The sequence below is a fragment of the Equus quagga genome, chromosome 7, assembly GCF_021613505.1.
Source record: "Equus quagga isolate Etosha38 chromosome 7, UCLA_HA_Equagga_1.0, whole genome shotgun sequence".
Classification (NCBI taxonomy): Eukaryota; Metazoa; Chordata; class Mammalia; order Perissodactyla; family Equidae; genus Equus; species Equus quagga.
Genome location: NC_060273.1, coordinates 36601480 through 36621304, shown reverse-complemented (window position 1 = coordinate 36621304; position 19825 = coordinate 36601480). Strand labels below are relative to the sequence as shown.

At 40.5% G+C, this 19825-nt stretch overlaps 1 protein-coding gene across 1 annotated transcript; it reads left to right on the top strand.

Annotated features, from left to right (window-relative positions):
• Positions 1-17596: 17596 nt before the first annotated feature.
• LOC124242235 (olfactory receptor 2AE1-like) lies at positions 17597-18529 on the top strand. Its single transcript, XM_046667050.1, has one exon. It carries the CDS (start codon positions 17597-17599, stop codon positions 18527-18529), a length of 933 nt encoding a protein of 310 aa, XP_046523006.1.
• The last annotated feature ends 1296 nt before the right edge of the window (positions 18530-19825 follow it).

Sequence of the window (19825 nt, the reverse complement as noted above, 5' to 3'; positions counted from 1 at the left end):
CCAGCTGGATTTGCACCCTCCAGGAGATCCACCTGTTCTGTAGATATTATGACCCCTGCTAGTGCATATACCTCCCAGGTGCAATAAGACGATGACTTCGTTATTTTGAGTTCCTTAGGAATGTGATGACCCCCCAAACAGAGAGCCTATGCTGATAGCCATCATCAGTGAAAACTGAAAGATCTGGTGTGGCGACTCCCAGTCTGTAACACCAGAGGGTCAACATTCCTAACCCCCTCCCCTATAACCCACTGGACTATATAACTGCTTCAAGATTCTGTGCCCCCTTAAGACGGTTCTTTTGGACATTAGTCGGCCATCTTCTCTCTTACTAGCAAGCTGTAATAAAATGCCCTCTCTTTGCCACCATCTTTCCTCTTGACGATTGGCTTTTGTCCTGCAATGAGCAGATCATGCCCTTTTGTGCAGTAACAGTAATAAACCCTATCCATGGGCATTCTCTATTTTACATTGTCACCACTGCCCGTAAGCAAACTCCATGATGCATTGACTAGGCAAGTGAAGAAGTCTGCTTTTGAGGCATTCTGTGTAAATTTGCCAGAATTGAGTGAGTTGGCCACCCACTGCTTTTATTACTCTCCACACATTCTCCATTGGCCCAAGGGTGAGCCCACCAAGGGGGTGTGATTGCTGTTTTCCAGCTACATTAGATATTTTATTTTCAAGTCTCTGAAAAGCAGAGGAAATGTGCCATTTTAATTATTTCTGACAAGGACTTCTTCTTCCTTTTATTCAGCTGATGTAATTCTATTCATCTTTCAGAACTTAAAATAAAAAACTTCATCTTTTGTGAGGAATTTTCTGACATCTCAAAGGAATGTTAGATAATCCCCAAGACCTTGTATTTACTGCACTTGTATTGTGGCCCTTATAATATTTCTTGTGATCACTCATCGTGCTCATCTCCTCACTCCCTGCCTGTGAACTAGCAGAGCACAGGCATTACAGAACCGCTAGGGGTACTATAGTGTATCCTCAGCGCATTTCATATTGGCTGGCTCATAGCAGTAATAGAGGATATTTTTTTTCGTTTGTTAAATCACACAAATTATTTCTGAACACTTACTTTGTGTCGTGAATGTTGCTGGACACTTAATAAATGAAACTGAATAAGATGTAACCTTCAATGTGATCAGGGTTTGCTTGAAAGAAATTCATGCAATAAAATTAGGAGATTCATAATTCCATGTATTAAGTTCCATGGTAGAAACAAACATAGGTCACTTTTAAACTTTGTGAATTGTACCATTATCTATAACACTAAAATATTCAAATACCAAAGATTAAACTTAATGAAATATGTGCAAGACTGCTAGATTACAAACAACAAAATGTTTTTAAATAAAATTTAAAAGACCTATATAAAAGGAGGCCTATAACATGTTCAGGGATTAGAAGTCTTTGTATTTAAAGATGTCAATTTTCTCCAAATTTATCTATAGAGTCAGAGCAGTGCCAAACAAAATAAAAGCAGTTTTGGGTGGGTGGGTGGGTGGGGGACTGATGTAATGAGCCAAGAATAGTCAAGATAATTGTGAAGAAAAAAATAAACCCCATGGACTTACACTGCTAGATATCAAGACTTAAGCTATAATAAGTGAAACAGTGTGCTATTGTCACAAGTTTATCTAAGTAGACCAATGGAACATAATAGTTCAGATGCATACCTACACATATGACAAAGATGTTAGTGTAGTACAGTGGGGAAAGGATGGTCTTTTCAATAAATAATGCTGGGTAAATTAGATATCAGTACGGGAAAGGATACATTTTGACCCCAACCTCACACCCTATACAAACACCAATTCTAGGTGGATTTGAAACCTGAAAATGTTAAAAGTAAAGCAGCAAAGAATCTTTTAGGAGAAAAAATAGAAAAATACTTATAAGCTTGGTGTAAGACAGATTTCTTTAACAGGACGTAAACAGACTATACAGGATAGAAATAGAAAAATTGCACTACATTACGATTAGAACTTCCAGTTACCAAAAGTCACCATCAAAATAATAAAAAGGCAAGTCACAGAGTAGAAAATCAGTATCAGTACCTGTGTTGAAGAAGGAACTCATGACCAAAATATGTAAAGAACCCCTACAATCTCACTAAGAAAAAGGTAGACAATTCAATAGAAAATAGACAAAGCATTTGAACAGGTACTTATGACAGAGAACATCTAAATGCCTGATCAACATATCAAAAGATTCTTAACATGGTTGGTCACCAGGGAAATTCAAATTAAACCTACACTTGAAGTATAGTCACTCACCTCCTATGATGGCTAAAATGAAAAATACAGACACACCAAATATTGGCGAGGAAGTAGAACAACTGAAACAACTGAATTTCTCATACATTTCAGGCTGGATAGTAACGTAGTACAACCACCCTTTTGGAAAACTATTTGTCAGTATCTGCAAATGTTGAGCATGAGCTCTTGGGAATATAGTCAATAGAAATGCTAACATATGGCTACCAATATCCATGTACAAGAATTTTCATACTAGTACTGTTTATAGCACAACAAAGTGGGAGCTATCCAAATACTCATCAATATTAGAGTGGATAAATAAATTGTGTTATATGCACACAATGCAAATCTATCTAGTAATGAAAACAAATGTCTAAACACAACAACATGAATGAATCTCACAGAACAAAACATTGAGCAAAAGAAGTTGGACACCAAAGAGGGTGTCCTGCATGATTCTAAATATATCAAGTTCAAAGGCAGGCTAAATTTATTCATGGTATTAGAAGTCAAAGTAATAGTTGCCTTTGTAGGACAGTGACTGGAAGTGGCACAAGAAGAACCTCTGGGGGGAACAAGTGACATTCTGTATTTTGTGTGTATGTGTGTGAAGAAGATTGGCCCTGAGCTACCATCTGTGCCAATCTTCCTCTTTTGTATGTAGGACGCTGCCACAGCATGGCTTAATGAGCAGTTCATAAGTCTACACCTGGGATCCAAAGCCATGAACCCCAGGCCACCAAAAGAAAGTGCACAAACTTAACCTCAATGCCACTGGGCCAGCCCTGACATTCTGTTTCTTGATCTGTGTGCTGGTGATCTGATGGGCTCACTTTGTGGAAATTCATCATGCTATGCCCTTATGATTTGTTCACTTCTCTGAATGTATATTATACTTGATAGAGGGTTTTTAAAACACATATTATTTCCACAAATATTAGAATTGAGCAGAGGGCTCAGAGGAAATAATTAAAAATATAACAGTGCCTCTGTCTTTGACAAAAGGAATTGTTAAATAAATCACACTCTTTAACCTGGAGAATCTAATTCAGGAGCTCACCAAGGAAGCAGTCTGATTTGGGATCTGATTTATTAGGCCACAAAGAATGTTTCAATTAATACCACAAAGTAGGGAACAAATCAAATCATTTGTAATGTAATCATCACTTTCACGAAGAACTCTTGGGTCAAAGAGGAAACAAAGACAAGAATCAGAAAATAATAGCAAAGAAGTGAAAAGAGAGAGAGGAAGGGGAAAGGTTGGTGAGTGAGGGGATGGAGTAAGCCTGAAATTTCCCTGGCCTTCACTCACCCTAGTAGAATGTCAGCAGTCAGCAGCTCCAGCCAAACGTAGGAAATTGAATATACATAAACCGGATAAAGTGATGATAACATTTCTGAAATACATTTTGAAAACTTACAGAGAGAAAAACAGGAAGCCCAAGAAGGGGTCAAAGAGTGAGAGAGATATTAGACAAATACTGAGAGAAGAATAGAAAGACAGGTGCAGAAGACATCAAAGAGCAAAAAGCGGTCCAATTTCCTACCTACAAGGACGTCATCTGTATTATTCCTCCCCACATGCATAGCTACCTGCAAAAGTTGTGACTTTAACTCATATGTCAACTGATACAGGTGTTAACAATGTGAAGAGGTAGAGTGTCATTCTGAAGTGTATTTTCATCTTTTTTATGAGAAAAACAAAATGTTGCACCATGATGATATTAACAGTCCATCAGACACAGGACTAGTGCAATTTGATTAAATATAGGGGAAACAAAGGAAAGCTTATGTCTTTATTAGCCTTGAAACCACTAGTAAAACAGAATCCAATGGAGAGAAAAGACATCAGAGACTGTTCATTCTCTGTCCCTTTCATGGCATCTAGACATAGGAAACCTGGGTCATTCCTAGTAAAACACAGAGAAAGTCTAGGTATTTCACAAACCAAAATGATATTTACATAGAAATTCTGTTTCTGCAGATAGGACACTGACGTTTAGAGCTTCTCTATAGGGATATTATCAATGATCATCCTCAGCTTGGACAAATTAGCAGATGTATGACTCTGTAGGAAAAAGTTTTGTATAGTCTCTTAGCTCTGCCCTCTTGCCAAAGAACTGCGTCTCTGAGGAACACCACTTTTCCCACATGACTAGTAACAGCATGGCAGGAATGAGTGGATCCAGGACAACAGACGTCGATTGAGATCCCTCCCCTTTACTTATGTCCTGGTAATGCAGGAAGAGAAGAGGTGTGGGGAGAGTTCTAATGTGAGTTCCTGATGGGAGGTGTGTAAGAAAGGAGAAGGGAAGTAGGACTGAAGGAAGATAGCTTGTTTTATTGCTCCACCTATAAAGGAAAATAGGCCAATGGAAAGAGACAGAGTAATTTAGAGGGGCTGAGGGAATGGTGGACACAGGCAGAATAGGAGAAAATGAATTTGGAGTACATTGGTTTAACCACATGAAGCTTAAATAGATATCTTTCATCATGATCACTGAAAGTAAAAATAAATAGGCTTAAAAGAGGAAAAAGAAGAAAAGATACTTACTGTAAATAATACATATCTTGTTTAGGATGGTATTGAAACTCTTTCTAAAAAAAATTCTGGATCTAGTTGAAATGAATAAAGTGAGAGAAAGCCACCTATAATCATGTCCCCATCCCTGTATAGACTGGGCTTCCTTCTTGAAAAGCAGATGGAATTATCTAAACTGCACACTGAGAATGGAAATTTCATGGCCAGAGAGAGAAAAATCAGAGAGATCATCACAGAAACATCTCCACAAATTATAGCCCAAACCCTAAGTCTGTGGCGAGAGAACGGGCAGAGATGGGAGGAAGTCAGCAGCCAGCCCTGTGCAGGGAAATGAAAACCAGTGCCTGACTGCCCCTCCTCTGAGGAAACACATTGGAACCAGTGTTTTGGGGCCATATCTAAGGCCAGGGAAAACATGAGTGCACAAAGTATATACAGACATTCAGACGTCTTAGAAGACAGATGTCCTTGTTGTCAATTAGGGAGGCGTCATCCCCTCCCCTCAGCCATTTAGGACTTGGGGACTATCTTTCTCCTGAGGCTGCACATCTGAGGCTCTGTGCTCAGGTGAAACCCACCAAAAAAGAATATGTTTGCATGTCGCTCACTCCAGCCCGAGGCCCTATGATTTTATCACAGCCACTGGAGAGCATCCCCAAGGACCACCCTCTTCTGAAGCAAAACATCCTTTCAACTGTGTCAGTATGCCAAGTTGAAACCATTATTGATAGAGCTTTTATTTCTGTATCGGGGATTTACTGAGATAATCCCAACATCATGCTCCCCAAATACCCAGGTAGAAGGACCCTGCTGGGGCTGTGCCTCCCCCACATATTCAGGGCCCGCAGCAATCATGACTGTGCCCTCTAAGGCCTCCAAAGGGCCCCTAACCTCCATGTGCTTTAGAATCATGGGCAGGACCATGTAAACCTGACTGAGGAAATGGCAGTCAGCTGTATATTATTCAGCCTTACAGAGGAAGGAAATTCTGACGCAGGCTACAACATGGGTAAACTTTGAGGATGTTATGCTGAGAAAAATAAGCCAGTCATAAAAGGACAACACCGTATGACCTCATTTATATGAGGTACCCATGGTAGTCAAATTCATAGATAAAGTAATATGGTAGTTGCCAGGGTCTTAAGTGAGGGGGGATGCGAGTTAGTGTTTAATGGGTCCAGAGCTTCAGTTGGGAATGGAAAAAGTTCTGAAGGATGGTTGTGATGGTTGCACAACAATGGGAATGTAGTTAATGCCACAGAACTGCACACCTAAAAATGATTGTTAGTAACTTTTTAAAAATTTTTTTTGCATGAGGAAGATTTGCCCTGAGCTAACATCTGTGCCAATCTTCCTCCACTTTGTATGTGGGATGCCTGCACAGCATAGCTGATGAGTGGAGTAGTTCCACACCTGGGATCTGAACCCACAAACCCAGGCCACCAAAAGGGAGAGTGTAGAACTTTAACCACTCAGCCACAGTTCCCACCCCCTAAGATAGCAAGTGTATGTTATACACATTTTATCACAAATTGAAAAAAAATAACTAACTAATTTAAAAAAGAGCTCATGTTTGAACACTGGTCTAAACAGAAGAGCAAACTTCTTATCTCACATTATAGAGTGAACTGTGTCCACCTCAAATTCTTATGTTGAATTCTTAATCCCCAGTGTGACTGTATTTGGAGACAGGCCTTTACGGAGGTAATTAAGGTTAAACGAGGTCTTAAAGGTAGGGTTGTAATCCCATAGGACTGGTGTCATTCTAAGAAAAGGAAGAGACACCAGAGCTCTCTCTCCCTGCAGGTGCACAGAAGGAAGGCCCTGTGAGCACACAGTGAGAAGATGGCCATCTATAAGCCAAGAGAAGAGCCCTCAGAATGAAACCAATCCTCAAAAATTGTGAGAAAATAAACTTATGTTGTTTAGATCACCTAGTCTCTGGTATTTTGTTATGGCAGTCTGAGCTGAATAATTTGACTCATATGGGCGCATTCCTTGTTAGCATTCTCTTATGGAGAGCATCTTTCCAAGATGAAATTAAAGGTAACTGAATTCTCTCTTCATTGCTTAAAAATCACAATATATATCTGGGAAATAACAAATTGTGGAAAAGCAAGGTGAAATACCCCAGGGGAAGGGGGTCCAGCAATTCTCACGACTCAAGATATATCCTAACTGCCCAGCTTGTTGATTTATGTGCCTGGGGAATCTGAAGAATAAGGCCATCTGGATCTCTGGACTTGGTGCTGGTTCCTTGGAACTCCCCCTTAGAGCCCAGCCATGGTGGAGTCTGAGCCCAGCCACCTGAAGGGGCCATCTGGGAGTGGCCACCAAGTCAACAGCCCCAGCTGAGCTCTAGCCATGTGAGTGTGCCATCTTGGATGTTCAGTTCAGTTCAGCCTTGTGATAGCACAGCCTGCACACCATCTGATGGCATCTCTATGAAAGGCTTCAAACAAGACCTGCCCGAAAAAGCCCTTCCTAAACTCCTGACCCACAAAATATTTTCCAAAATAAAATGGTTGTTGTAAGTTGCTGAGTTTGGGGTTAATTTGTTAAGTAGCAAAAGATAAATGGAACAACCACGCAAAAGAGACACACATCTGACTGAGCCAAGGGAACTGGTGGAGAACCACATGGGAAATTGGAGGAAGCAACAAAGCTTTAAGTTATAGTGGATCACTGGAAGCAGCAGTGAGGTTGTGGGTCAGATGACAAGGAGTGCCGAGGTCTAAGCAGTCGTGATCTTTGGAGTCATATGGTTCAGGACAAAGGAGAAGGGCAGGGTACTGACTTTATTGAGGACCTATTACGTGCTGGATTGGTGTGACACCAAGCCTTTATGTTTTCACAATATATCTTTCAATAGGGCGCATTTTGGCTATAGGCTGTGGTAGCCAGTTTTCAAAAGCACCCCAAATGATTCTCTCCTGCTGGCATTCACACCCTTTTGTAGTCTCTTCCCACATGAATTGGGCTAACCTGTGAAGCCACTAGGATATTGTGGACATGATGGTGTCTGATTTCTGCTTCCTCCTATTTCCCTCAGTTCATGTTTCTCTTCTGGGTCCTATACATCTTACTCTACATGAAGTGAAAGAGAGATGTTCCAATTATCTATTGTGGCATAACAGACTATGCCAAAAAAGTGGGCAATATTGATTCTTTATGTTGCCCATGAATCTGGGGTTGACTGGGCTCAGCTGGGCAGCTCTTTCTTGGGGTCTCTCGTGTGGTTGCAGACAGGCTGAAGCTGGGGTCATCCTGAAGTTTCTCTTCACGTGTCTGGGTTGAAAAGAGTCAAACAGGTGGAGTCTAGAATGCCTGCATCTCCTCAGACATTTCTGTCTTTCTAGATAGATACACAGATGATGATGATGAGAGAGAGAGAGGACAGAGAGGGAGGATGAATGTAGATAGATGATAGATAAGCTGGTAGATGTAGACAGATGATTGAGAGATGTAGACAGATATATAGATAGATAGATGATAGAATGACAGATGCATACCTACAGTCTTACTTACACTGTTACATTTTCTAGGAGTTATTGCATCTTCCAACAGGATTCCATGGAGAGAACAATTCCTGGCCAGAAGAAGTGAATATGGAAGTTTGGACATCAAACCGAGGGTCTTCCACCCCGTGGATAATTATCTACTCTGAAGAAGCTCTCAGCGAGTCTGTCACAGATGAAGGAGTGAATCTCTGAATTGTCCAAGGTTGACTTAATATTTCCCTTGTCCTGCCTGAGTATCGTTGAGCATTGCAGGGATAAACTTTATCTGTTTTGGGCACTGCACAGCTTGAATATCACCAAGATACTTGTCAGAATTCTGGAGCAGAAAAGCAATTCTAAGGGAGGACAGTAGAGAGCCCACATGAACACAGTGGGAGCATTTCCCTAGAGTCACTGCAGTGCATCCCTCAAAGTTTGCCCAGGCTTAGTTGTGATGACAAAGCCACTCCTAGAATGGGATGTTTATATTGTTCTTAGGGAAATTATTAAATGGCATCAGCTATGACACCAGTGTTTTCATACTTAAACCTCCATGAAATATGTATGCAACTTTATTTTCTAAAATGGCAGATAAAGTTAGAGTTGATCATGCTGGAGCCCAAACTTCAAAATCAACATTGGCCTCCTGAAGACTGAGGATAATGTCTATGAAAATAATAGCTGACATTTATTAAGCTCTCAGTGCATGCTTCACGGTCTGCGTCCTAAACACTTTGCACATATCACCTGATTTCATCGTCACTTGAGATAGGTGCTGTGTTATCCCCCTATTTTGCAGATGGGGACTCTGAAGCACTAAGTACAAAAGTACTAAGATGTTAAGTAACTTGTTTACGGTTGTATTGATAAGAAAGGTACCAGATCCCTTTCATTTGGCTGTGCATCCATTGCCAAGTTGCTGGAAGCATTGGCTATTACTAGCTCACAGTTGCCCCATTCTCAGGAGAACCATCCATGGCCAAACTAAAGCCCTTTCACCTGGGAGTTTGTGCCTCCTGGAGGGTGGGAGACCAGTCTATGATTGAATGATGGGGTACAAAAGGATGGTCCCTGCCTAAAATTAGGATCCACTCTGTAATACAATTCTGGCTCCAGAGCTCCCAATGGGATCAGGTTCCACTGAGACCACATCTTCACTCAAGTTTTCCTCCTTCCCTACTCAGCTCTCCTCACTCCCTTCTCCTGAAAACAGTCTCTCAGTAAACCGTTTGCACCAGAACCCACATCTCAGGCTCTGCTTTTAGAAAACCTGAGCTAAAACAGTGGCTAAATGGCTAACCCTGAGCTAATTTGTGCACAGTGGCACTAAACTGAGAGGCATACAGGTGCTGAAATTCAGCGCAAACCCTGTGGGGAAAGCTATGCAATGAGTGTGCCTTGTCCTCATTGTCCCAAAGCCACTGATGGTCTACACTCAGTCCTGGACTGAGGTAGGATTCAAAAACCAGGAGTTCCAGTTTCAGAGCCCCTCATCTCTCAATCACTGTGTTGTGCTGCCTCCTTATATTAAAATAATACAAGTAAGACTAAGGTGAGAGAGGAGAAGAGCTGTATAAGTGAAAAGGTGCCTTTGTGACATCCCTCACTCCCTGAAAACAATTACAAACTTACAGAAAATCAGTTCAAAGAACTATTTCCTGAACCATCTCAGAGTAAATTGCTGACCTGATACTTTATAACCTCCTGTATTTCCTACAAACAAGGATATTCTCCTACATAACCTCAAAATGACCTTCAAAGTCAGGAAGTTCACACTGCTACATTACTTCCATCTAATCCTCTGACCCCATTGAATCCCCCCAGTTGTCACAATAGTGTCTTCATAGCAGAAGGACTCAGCCACCGTTTTGTGTTTAAATGTCACTTCTCTTGAGTCTCCTTCAGTCTGGAACACTTCCTCGGTCTTTGGCTATCATGACCTTGACTCTTGAAGATTACATCTCAGTCAGAGAGGAGGAGTAGAACATTCCTCAGTTTGTTTTTGTCTGACTGTTTCAGGATTTCTTTCAGCATTACCTTCTTGGAAGGACTGTCACAGAGGTGACACTGGGTTCTCACTGCATCCTGTCAGGCGATGCTCAATCAATTCACCCTGTTCCTGGTGATGCTCTCTCGCATCACTTGATTAAGGGGCTGTCTGCCAGGTCTCTCCACTGTGAAGCTACCATTTCTCTTTTGTAATTAATGGAAATTTTAAGCAGCAGCACATTGAAAGTGTGCAAATATCCTCATCAAATTGAAATTTATCAATTTATTTATATATATATCTGTATGTACTCATGTTTTCCTATTTAAAGCAATGGGTCATAATCTCTCACTATCATTCTTTATTATGATGATACAGTTGTTCCTGATTGGTCAGTGGAAGGCCGTCAGGCTGGTTTCTGTCTCCTGTTGACAATTTCCCATCAGTGTTTAGTATCCTCTTGCTTTCCAGCATAATAAGATGTTTCAGGCTTTTCTTGTACTTTCCCAGTCCCAGCCTTAGAATCAGCCATTTCTCCAAGAAGCCCTAGTTCCTTTTAGTGGAAAATGACATAGATTATGTAAGTCAAGATCTGAGCAGGAAGTGTGTTTATTGCTATTTGGGTCTCACTATTTCTAAGTCCTATCAGTGGAGAGAACTAAGAAATGTGTTTTTATAACTACACACACACACACACACATACACACATCTATCTATCTATCTATCTATCTATCTATCTATCTAATCTATCTATAAAGAAAATTCTGAATTTACATCAATACATTTAATTGCAATCTGACCCCACAGGGTTCACTGGATTTCTCTCTTTCTGAATCAGTGACTCCCTTCTCCAACAGTGATAAATATGGCTCCCATCATCCTCAGTATATTCACTTATTTGATCAATCCCCTTTTATGTGGCCAATCCCCCTCCATCTCTTTCCACTCAGGGATGCTCTCCTCATCCTAAGTGGGTTCTCTATACTCTATTTAGGCTCCGGTTGTCTTGCTAGGCCACCCTCTGCATGGACCCCCTTCTCACCTTGATTGCTCTCCGATGCGCATGCCAGGCTGCCCCTCCAAGTGCACACCCTCTCCACCATAACTTGTCTCTGACTTGGAGCCATAGCTTCCCTTCTCTAACCATGCAACTCAATATGTGGCTGCCACCTTATTGTGCCCCACCTACTGGCATTGGGAGTGAATTGTCCAGGAAGGGAAAAGGAGGGACAGGAAGAGGAGGAGAGGGAAGGGGAAGGAAGAGGCAGAAAAAGAAAAGGAAGAACCAGGGCAACTTCTGATACCAATAGAAGCTGACAAATGCTTTTAGACTTTCTGCCTGTCAATTGATCTATCAACCATTTAAAAAAATTATTTTATTGAGGGCATATTGTTTTGCAACACTGTATAAATTTCAGGTGTACAGTATTCTATTTCAGCTTCTGTATATACTGCATTGGCTTCACCACAAATAATCTAGTTTTTGTGTGTCACCATACATATGTGCCCCTTTTGCTCTCCCTCTGTGCCCTTCCCCTCTGGTAACCACCAATCTGTTCTCCTTATCTATGTGTTTGTTTTTATGGTTTATCTTCCACATATGAGTAAAATCATACAGTATTTGTCCCTCTCTATCTGACTTACTTCCCTTAGCATGATAGCCTCAAAGTCCATCCATGTTGTTGCAAATGGCATGATTTTGTCTTTTTTAATGGCTGAGTAGTATTCCATTGTAAATACCATGTTTTTACTATTAAATTATTTTATTGAGATCATATGGGTTTTTAACAAAGGGTAAACAAGATAAGCTCAGTAAAGTAAGACATTTTAGCATCTGAGTTGAGATAGAGAAAGAATAGCTCAATATATCCTTATAATGGAGAGGAAGAACAGGGCATGAGAATGAGATGGGAGTAAATAAGGAGATATATGGATACGCCATTTTCTTCTTTTTTTTTTTTAAAGATTGGCACCTGAGCTAACAACTGTTGCTAATCTTCTTTTTTTTTCTGCTTTTTCTCCCCAAATCCTCCCAGTATATAGTTGTATATTTTAGTCCTGGGTCCTTCTAGTTGTGGCACGTGGGATGCTGCCTCAACATGGCCTGATGAGTGGCGCCATGTCCGTGCCCAGGATCCGAACCAGCAAAACCCTGGACTGCTGAAGCAGAGTGCATAAACTTAACCGCTTGGCCATGGGGCCGGCCCCTCTTCTTTTATTTCTGTACCTGAAATCTTTTTACATGTTATATTAATGTAATCTATAAAATTGAAGTATGACTAGCAGCTAGAGTGAGAAATGCTAGTGGTAATTTCCTGCCTCCATTCTTTGACTTCTCTTCTATGATGTGGCGCATGGGGAAACCCTCAGAAGGGTCCTGTGGGTAAAAGAGAGTACATCTTTCTCAGACCGACTTCTCAAAAGGGTTTGATAGAAAGGAGCTAGAGAGAACTTGGTTCCAAGATGAAAAACAAGCCAGGGAGTGTAGGAACTGTTTCTCTTCACTTTGACCATTAGAGAAGATATTCCCATGTTGTCTTCTGAGCCATGCTCATTGAAATAACTCATTCTCCTGACCCCTACAAACTAACTCTAAGAAAGCCCTTTGGGAATGTTTATCTCAATGCATACAAGAAATGTAATTGGCATCTTGAGTAATGGTTTTCAGAAGAGATTCAGGATGTGTCCTCTGGGTTGGAATGTCTGATGCCATATATTTAGTGTTTTCAATTTGCTTCAGCCAACATTATAGGTCCTCTGGGTTAGGAGCTGTTTCACTTCTCAAAGATGGTGCTCCTCCTCCCTCATGCTTGGCACAGTCCATGCCATGTCTCATCCCTACTTAGGAAACATTCATGCAGTCAGAAAGGGGCTTATTCTAAAAAGACCAGTGCTAAAGACAAATTCTGATTTTATTAAGTAGGAAAGGAGGCGTGAAGCTAAGAAGAGAGTGCCTTGAGTGATCCCAGATAGCAGAAAATAGAAAACATATTTTCTTTTGACTCTGGACTCATTGATGATGAAGCTGGTATTAAATGTAGCTTCTTAATCAGGTAACATTAATGGAAATTCTTATTGCTCAAACTCAAATTGTCATTTTGGGATAGAGATGCACCTGAAATATAATTTAGAGGAAGAAGAAGCATATCATGATTCAAGGCCCAACTAGTAGAGGTTAAAGAAATTCAGTTAGTTAGTCTATCCTTATGTGTGCTGATGGAGTTCAAAATCTGAGCACACATTGCAAGAGCATTACAGAATTACATGTTCTGTTGCTTCTGATGACTTGCTGTCGCTAGGATAATTAGCGTAAACAGTTATGACTGTTTAAGACAATATCCTCTATGCCATTCTATTAGTAAATGGAGATTTCCAGGTTAGAGAAGGAAGTCTGATGAGCACCTCAGAAAAGACTTGTTTGGATGCTAAGTAGCCAATGTGTGAGACCATGTGGACGTATCCTGCCATCTCCATTTCACTTCTATACACATTTCTGCAGAGGAAATTCCAGGTAAGGTAATGTTGGGGCTTGAGGTATCCAGGAAACCTTTTTTAGAAACTAAGGCATTCTCTGGCATTATCAGGTTATGTCCCCATCCCTTGAAGCAGAGGGTGATACTGGTCAGTCCATGAGGAAAACTGCCTCAGAAGGCAGAGGGAAAAAGTAAGCTGTGAACCACAAATCAGAATGGGAAATTATTAGGAAAGTTGCCTGGGGGAGGAAGAGAGAGGACATGCATCAGATGATGGAAAACATATGCTACAGAGATTTACAGAGAAAGATGAAAACTAATGAGGAAAGAGATAGGAAGATATATGAATATTTTAGTAAAAAGGCAATGTGTGGACATCTTGTTGGAGTTGGACTGATAAGGGGGAACATGGGAAAGTTGGGCCCTCAGTCAACAAGAAGCTGAGTTTGAAATAACAGAGTGAGATGACAGCTAAAATGATGGTCCTAGGCTGCATTGATATAGTGAGAGATAATACATGTGACCTCTTTCTCACTGGTCAAATTATACTTTGAAGAATACATTCAGTTCTGAGTTCTTCACTTTAAATTGTAGGTAGATATTGTCAAATTCCTGAAGATCTAGGGAGATGTTTATGAGGAAAAACACAAAGAGGGATACACTGGGTATTTTGAGGATAAGTTTGGATTACTTTTGTAAGTTGGACTTCACCATGGAAGTCAGGTTCTCATTCTTATCAGCATTCATAGGAGAATTAGGTAAAGGACTGACTGGGAAATTTGGCTGATTAAAAGTGATAATCCTAGTTTTATCAGCCTGATTCATAATTTGAAGTCTCTCATGTCTACCAGGACATATTTCTTGTTTATTTTTAGGTACACAAATATAATATCTTTGTTATGTGTCAACTTGGCATCCATACACATTTCTATATACTTAATCTTCAAATGATGACAATACTGAGTTATCCTTACATCTAACATGATAAATTTGTCGATGTACGCTCAAAAACCTGTTCAGCTTTTCCACAGAAGAGGATATAAAAGACACCAACCCTTCCCAATAAGAGGATACAAAATCACTTTTTTGTCTTTGAGTAAAATTCATTCTCGTCCTACTCTTGATTCATACTTCCCCTTTTATGGCCTATAACTTAAATACTGAGATATGAACCTAATTAAATTAACAAAGCTTATGATAGAAAAGGGGGTGATGGAGGAGAAGAACACACAAATATTTACTTAATATATGTATGTACAAAATATTCTTATCAAAGCAAGAAAGAAATGCCTATTACTATTACAGTTTTTATTTCTGCAGCTGTTCACATGGGCATGGATGGTGTTTATAACTGTCTTCCTTTACTATCAATTCCACATTCCCTTTGTCTGCAGTTGGTCATGTTTCTTCAGTGGGATGAAACAAACCTTCACTCTTGAAAGATTTGGGTCATTAGAAATCCTGTCTGAAATGGGTTGTTGTAATTTTCCACTGACTTTCATCACAGACATTTGTGCACAGACAGGCACCCTGGAAAGTCTCCTGCATTGCAGACATGCTCTCCTTTATCCCCACGGTGTAGTAGCAACTCATTTTTTCCTTGTTAATCAGGATCAGTCACATCAGCCACTATTTAGAAACTCCTTAACTTCTTCATTCAGTGATATGAGGAATTCAAAGTGGTAGGGTGGCAGTCTCAACTCTCAGTAAGTGAAATCATTATTGTGTCACCTGATGGAAGAATCCCTCCATTTGGACGTAAGACTTCTAAACCAGCAGAGCCTAAAAGTGCAGACAGGGGATGCAAAAATTTTGTTGGTGGATCATAGTTATAAACGTTATAGTGAGAGATATCACTGTCATCTCCACCTCTTGATTCCTGGTCCCATGAAGACTTATGATGGAAAAACTAGCACCATAAATTAGATGCAAATTTAGAGTATTTACCACAACCTGGAGGACACTGCCCCAGCAATATGAGGAGTTGCCAACTAGCTTTGCTGTAACTGAGTCTTCAAAAACCTTTTCCACTGTTATATCAAACCAGTTGTCTCAGGATGATTGAGAATACGGAAAGACCAGTGGATTCCATGAGTATGGGCCCATTCCCACACTTCATTTGCTGTGAAATGAGTTCCTTAGTTAGAAGCAAAGCTTCATGGAATATAATTATAGTGAGGAAAGCATTCTGTAAGTCCACCAGTAGTAGTTTTGGCAGCAGCACTGTAGGCAAGGAAAGCAAATCCATATCCAGAGAAAGAGTCTATTCCAGTAAGAAAAAAGCACTATCCTTTCCATGATGAAAGCTATGCAATGTAATCAATCTACCACCACGTAGCTGACTGTTCCCCTGGGCAATGATGCCATATCAACGACTCAGCATTGGTGTCAGCTGTTGGAAGACTGAGATGCAGCAGTGGCTGTAGATAGATTGGCCTTGGTGAGTGGAAGTCCATGTTGCTGAGCCCATGTATAGCCTCCATCCTTGCTTCTATAGCCACTTTGTTTGTGAGTCCATTGGCATGAAGAGGAGTGAGTGAGAAACACTACCTGACATCCATAGAATTGATTAGCACTTGGAATGGATGGCTCATTCTGTGGACAATAGTAATGGATATTTCTTCCATGTTTTTATACAAATATTTGGTATGTTTTGGTTTTATGCAGGATAGTTATATCATGTTAGGTAGAAGGATGATTTTGTTGTGTTTATTTTGGGATTAAGTTTGGCTTAAGGAGATATGTATGTGAGCCAAATTGACAGGGGATGGATCCTGGTGATGTTTAATGGGTCAACTTGGCTAGGATGAACTACATTTCCCAAGTTTCCCATTTATGTGTGTTTCTGGTTAAGGTGGGCCACAGGAAAGATTCTCAGGGAGATTTAGAGGCAGAATGGAAGCAGCTGTTTTCTGCTTTACTGATGTTTTTCTGAACAGCTGACCTTATGTCAATGTTGTGAAGCAGCAGCTGGGACTGCAATCACTCTACCTTCCCCAGGATCCTCCTTTAGCTTCTGTGACATCTGGGCCAAGTGTGTGTGTTTAGCCTCATGAAGAAGGACCTCAGCTTCTGCACAATAACCATACCACCAATTCCAGAGGCAACAAGAACTGACATGGGTTTCAGTCCACCTCGTGAGATTGCAGCTCATGATTGTGGGTTCCAGCCTGCCCTTGATTTACCACATTTTATACACATCCTCCCTTCCTGACTGTGTGCCCCAAGAACTTCAAGTTCCAGCATGAGACACAAAGGTGACAGCCTTAAATAGATTGTATAGCCAGTTTTCACAATCGAATAAGGCCAAATTCCTGTACAATCCATTAAATGTATATGTATATGTAGATGTGCATATAAATTTCTTAGTGGTTCAGCTTCTCTGCTTCAACTCTGACAGATACAATAAACACAAAAGTATATATGTATATTTTATGCATATATAATGTATATAAAATTTATTGTGTGTATATATATACATATTGTGTATACATATATATATACACACACATATGTATACTTTTATAAATATATTTCTTCCTTAATGAGGAGAAACTCTTGTTTTGAAGCTTGGTACTTACGAGAGCCTAGGTGTTCTGGAATTTCAGAGTGATCATGTTTGTGAAGAGAGATTTGAAATTCTCTCTGTTTTAAAAAGATTATTTTAGTTATTCGAGCGTTGAATAATTAGAAATAGAAAAAAAATTTCTGCAAAAATTCTTTTGTTGATCAAAAGGTCTTAGTGTCAGGTATGCTGAGCTCCAGTTTTCCGATATCACACTTCATCTTCACTTCCCATTTCCCCAGTGACTGAGAACGGGGAGATGTGGCAGAGGAATCAGACCTCTCTGGCAGACTTCATCCTTGAAGGGCTCTTTGATGATTCCCTTGCCCAACGTTTTCTTTTCATCTTGATCATGGTGGTCTTCCTGATTGCAGTGAGTGGCAACACCCTCACCATTCTCCTCATCTGTGCCGATCCCCGGCTTCGTACACCCATGTACTTCCTGCTCAGCCAGCTCTCCCTCATGGATCTGATGTATGTCTCCACAACCATCCCCAAGATGGCTACCAACTACCTATCTGGCAAGAAGTCCATCACCTTTGTGGGCTGTGCCACCCAGCACTTCTTCTATTTGTCTTTGGGTGGTGCTGAGTGTCTTCTCCTAGCTCTCATGTCCTATGACCGCTATGTTGCCATCTGTCATCCACTACATTATACTGTTCTCATGAACAGAAAGGTGGGACTGATGATGGCTGCCATATCATGGTTGGGAGCATCCATAAATTCCCTAATTCACACAGTGATCTTGATGCACTTCCATTTCTGTGGTCCTCAAAATATCCGCCACTTCTACTGTGAGTTTCCAGCTCTTGTGAAGTTGGTATGTGAAGATATCACTGTTTACGAGACCACAGTGTTCATCAGCAGTGTCCTACTTATCCTCCTCCCCATCTTCGTGGTTTCTATATCCTATGCCTTCATCCTCCACAGTGTCATTCAGATGCGTTCAGCTGGGAGTAAGAGAAATGCCTTTGCCACTTGTAGCTCTCACCTCACTGTGGTTTCCCTGTTTTTTGGTGCCTGCATCTTCTCTTATATGAGGCCCAGGTCCAAGCGCACCCCATTGCAAGACAAAGTTGCATCTGTGTTCTATAGCATCATTACTCCCACACTGAATCCTTTGATTTATACTCTCCGGAATAAGGATGTAGCTAAGGCTCTAAGGAGAGTGTTAGGGAGAGATATCACTTGAAGACAGCAATTGTGGTTTCCCTGAATATGAAGGTGGAATGGGATAATATCCTAAATTTTATCTGGATAAATTCCTAAGAGTTATCAAGGGTCCAGATCCCTGATGACTACTGCAAAAATGAAGTGGTCAACACACAATTCTAGTATTCTAACTTGGTCTCAGGCATCTAAGCACCGTAGAACACTATCTTGGTCCAATTGGGCTAATATAACAGAACCTACCATAGACTTGGAGGCTTAAACAAAAACATTTATTACTCACAGTTCAGGAGACTGAGAAGTACAAGATCAAGTCTTGAAAGTGCCAGAGATTCTCTCATTTCCTTTTGATCTCATTTTAAATGTACCATGTCTAAACATGTTCATGACTACCCTATCCAAAGCACCACTCTCCATTTCCTGTCCTCTGCTTCTACTTTGTAATACTACTTTGCATGATGCTGCACAATAGTATGTTATATATTATATTATATTTATTGTCTGTTTTACCAGAATGTAAACTCCCGAAGTGCAAGGACTTTACTTTGTTTGCTATTATCTCACCAGAGCAAAGAAAAGAGCCTGGCATGAAATAAATGCTCAATAACTATTTGTTGCATGGATTAATAAACGAAAGGGACCTAGATTGTTTTCCTAACCCAGAAAACATTAATGATATTTAATTCAGAGATGGTAGGAGATTATAAAAACGAATAATATAGTGGATAGCTTGGTAAGACTCATTTGTCTCAGATAGCCAGATATTAATCCCATGCAAATGCAGAGGCCTGACATCTCAGTGAAGTTTCCTGGGTTTCAGTGGTCTGAGGGATGCTAAAGTGAGGGACAAATTTCTATATCTTGCTTCCCCTACTACTTAAAAAATGTCATGAATTCCTGGGACCATCTTCAGAAGAATAATACTTAGGGGTTGAGAGCAATGTTGTGCTCTCTTTGACAAGTAAGCATTTTCCCTTTGAGAAATAGCTTTTCTGGATTCTGTAATAAGGTGAGTATCCCATTGTGTGGGGTGTCATCTTCCCAACCTAGCCTTATGGTTGGATTTATCCTGTAACACTCCAATATCAAGTAGAATTAATGTTTATAGAAACTGTGCCCGGGTTGTTTTTGAAGGCAGAAGGGTGTTGCATTAACAGCTAACTCACAATCCCAATTAGAGACAGGTGGTTGTTCCTCTGCTACGTCTCTCTCTACACACACAACTATGGCCCTGTCAGGAAGCCTATAAGATTGTTTTAGAAGGCAACTTTATGGATGGTTATTTGTGTAATGGAAGCATCTGCCAAATGTAACTAAT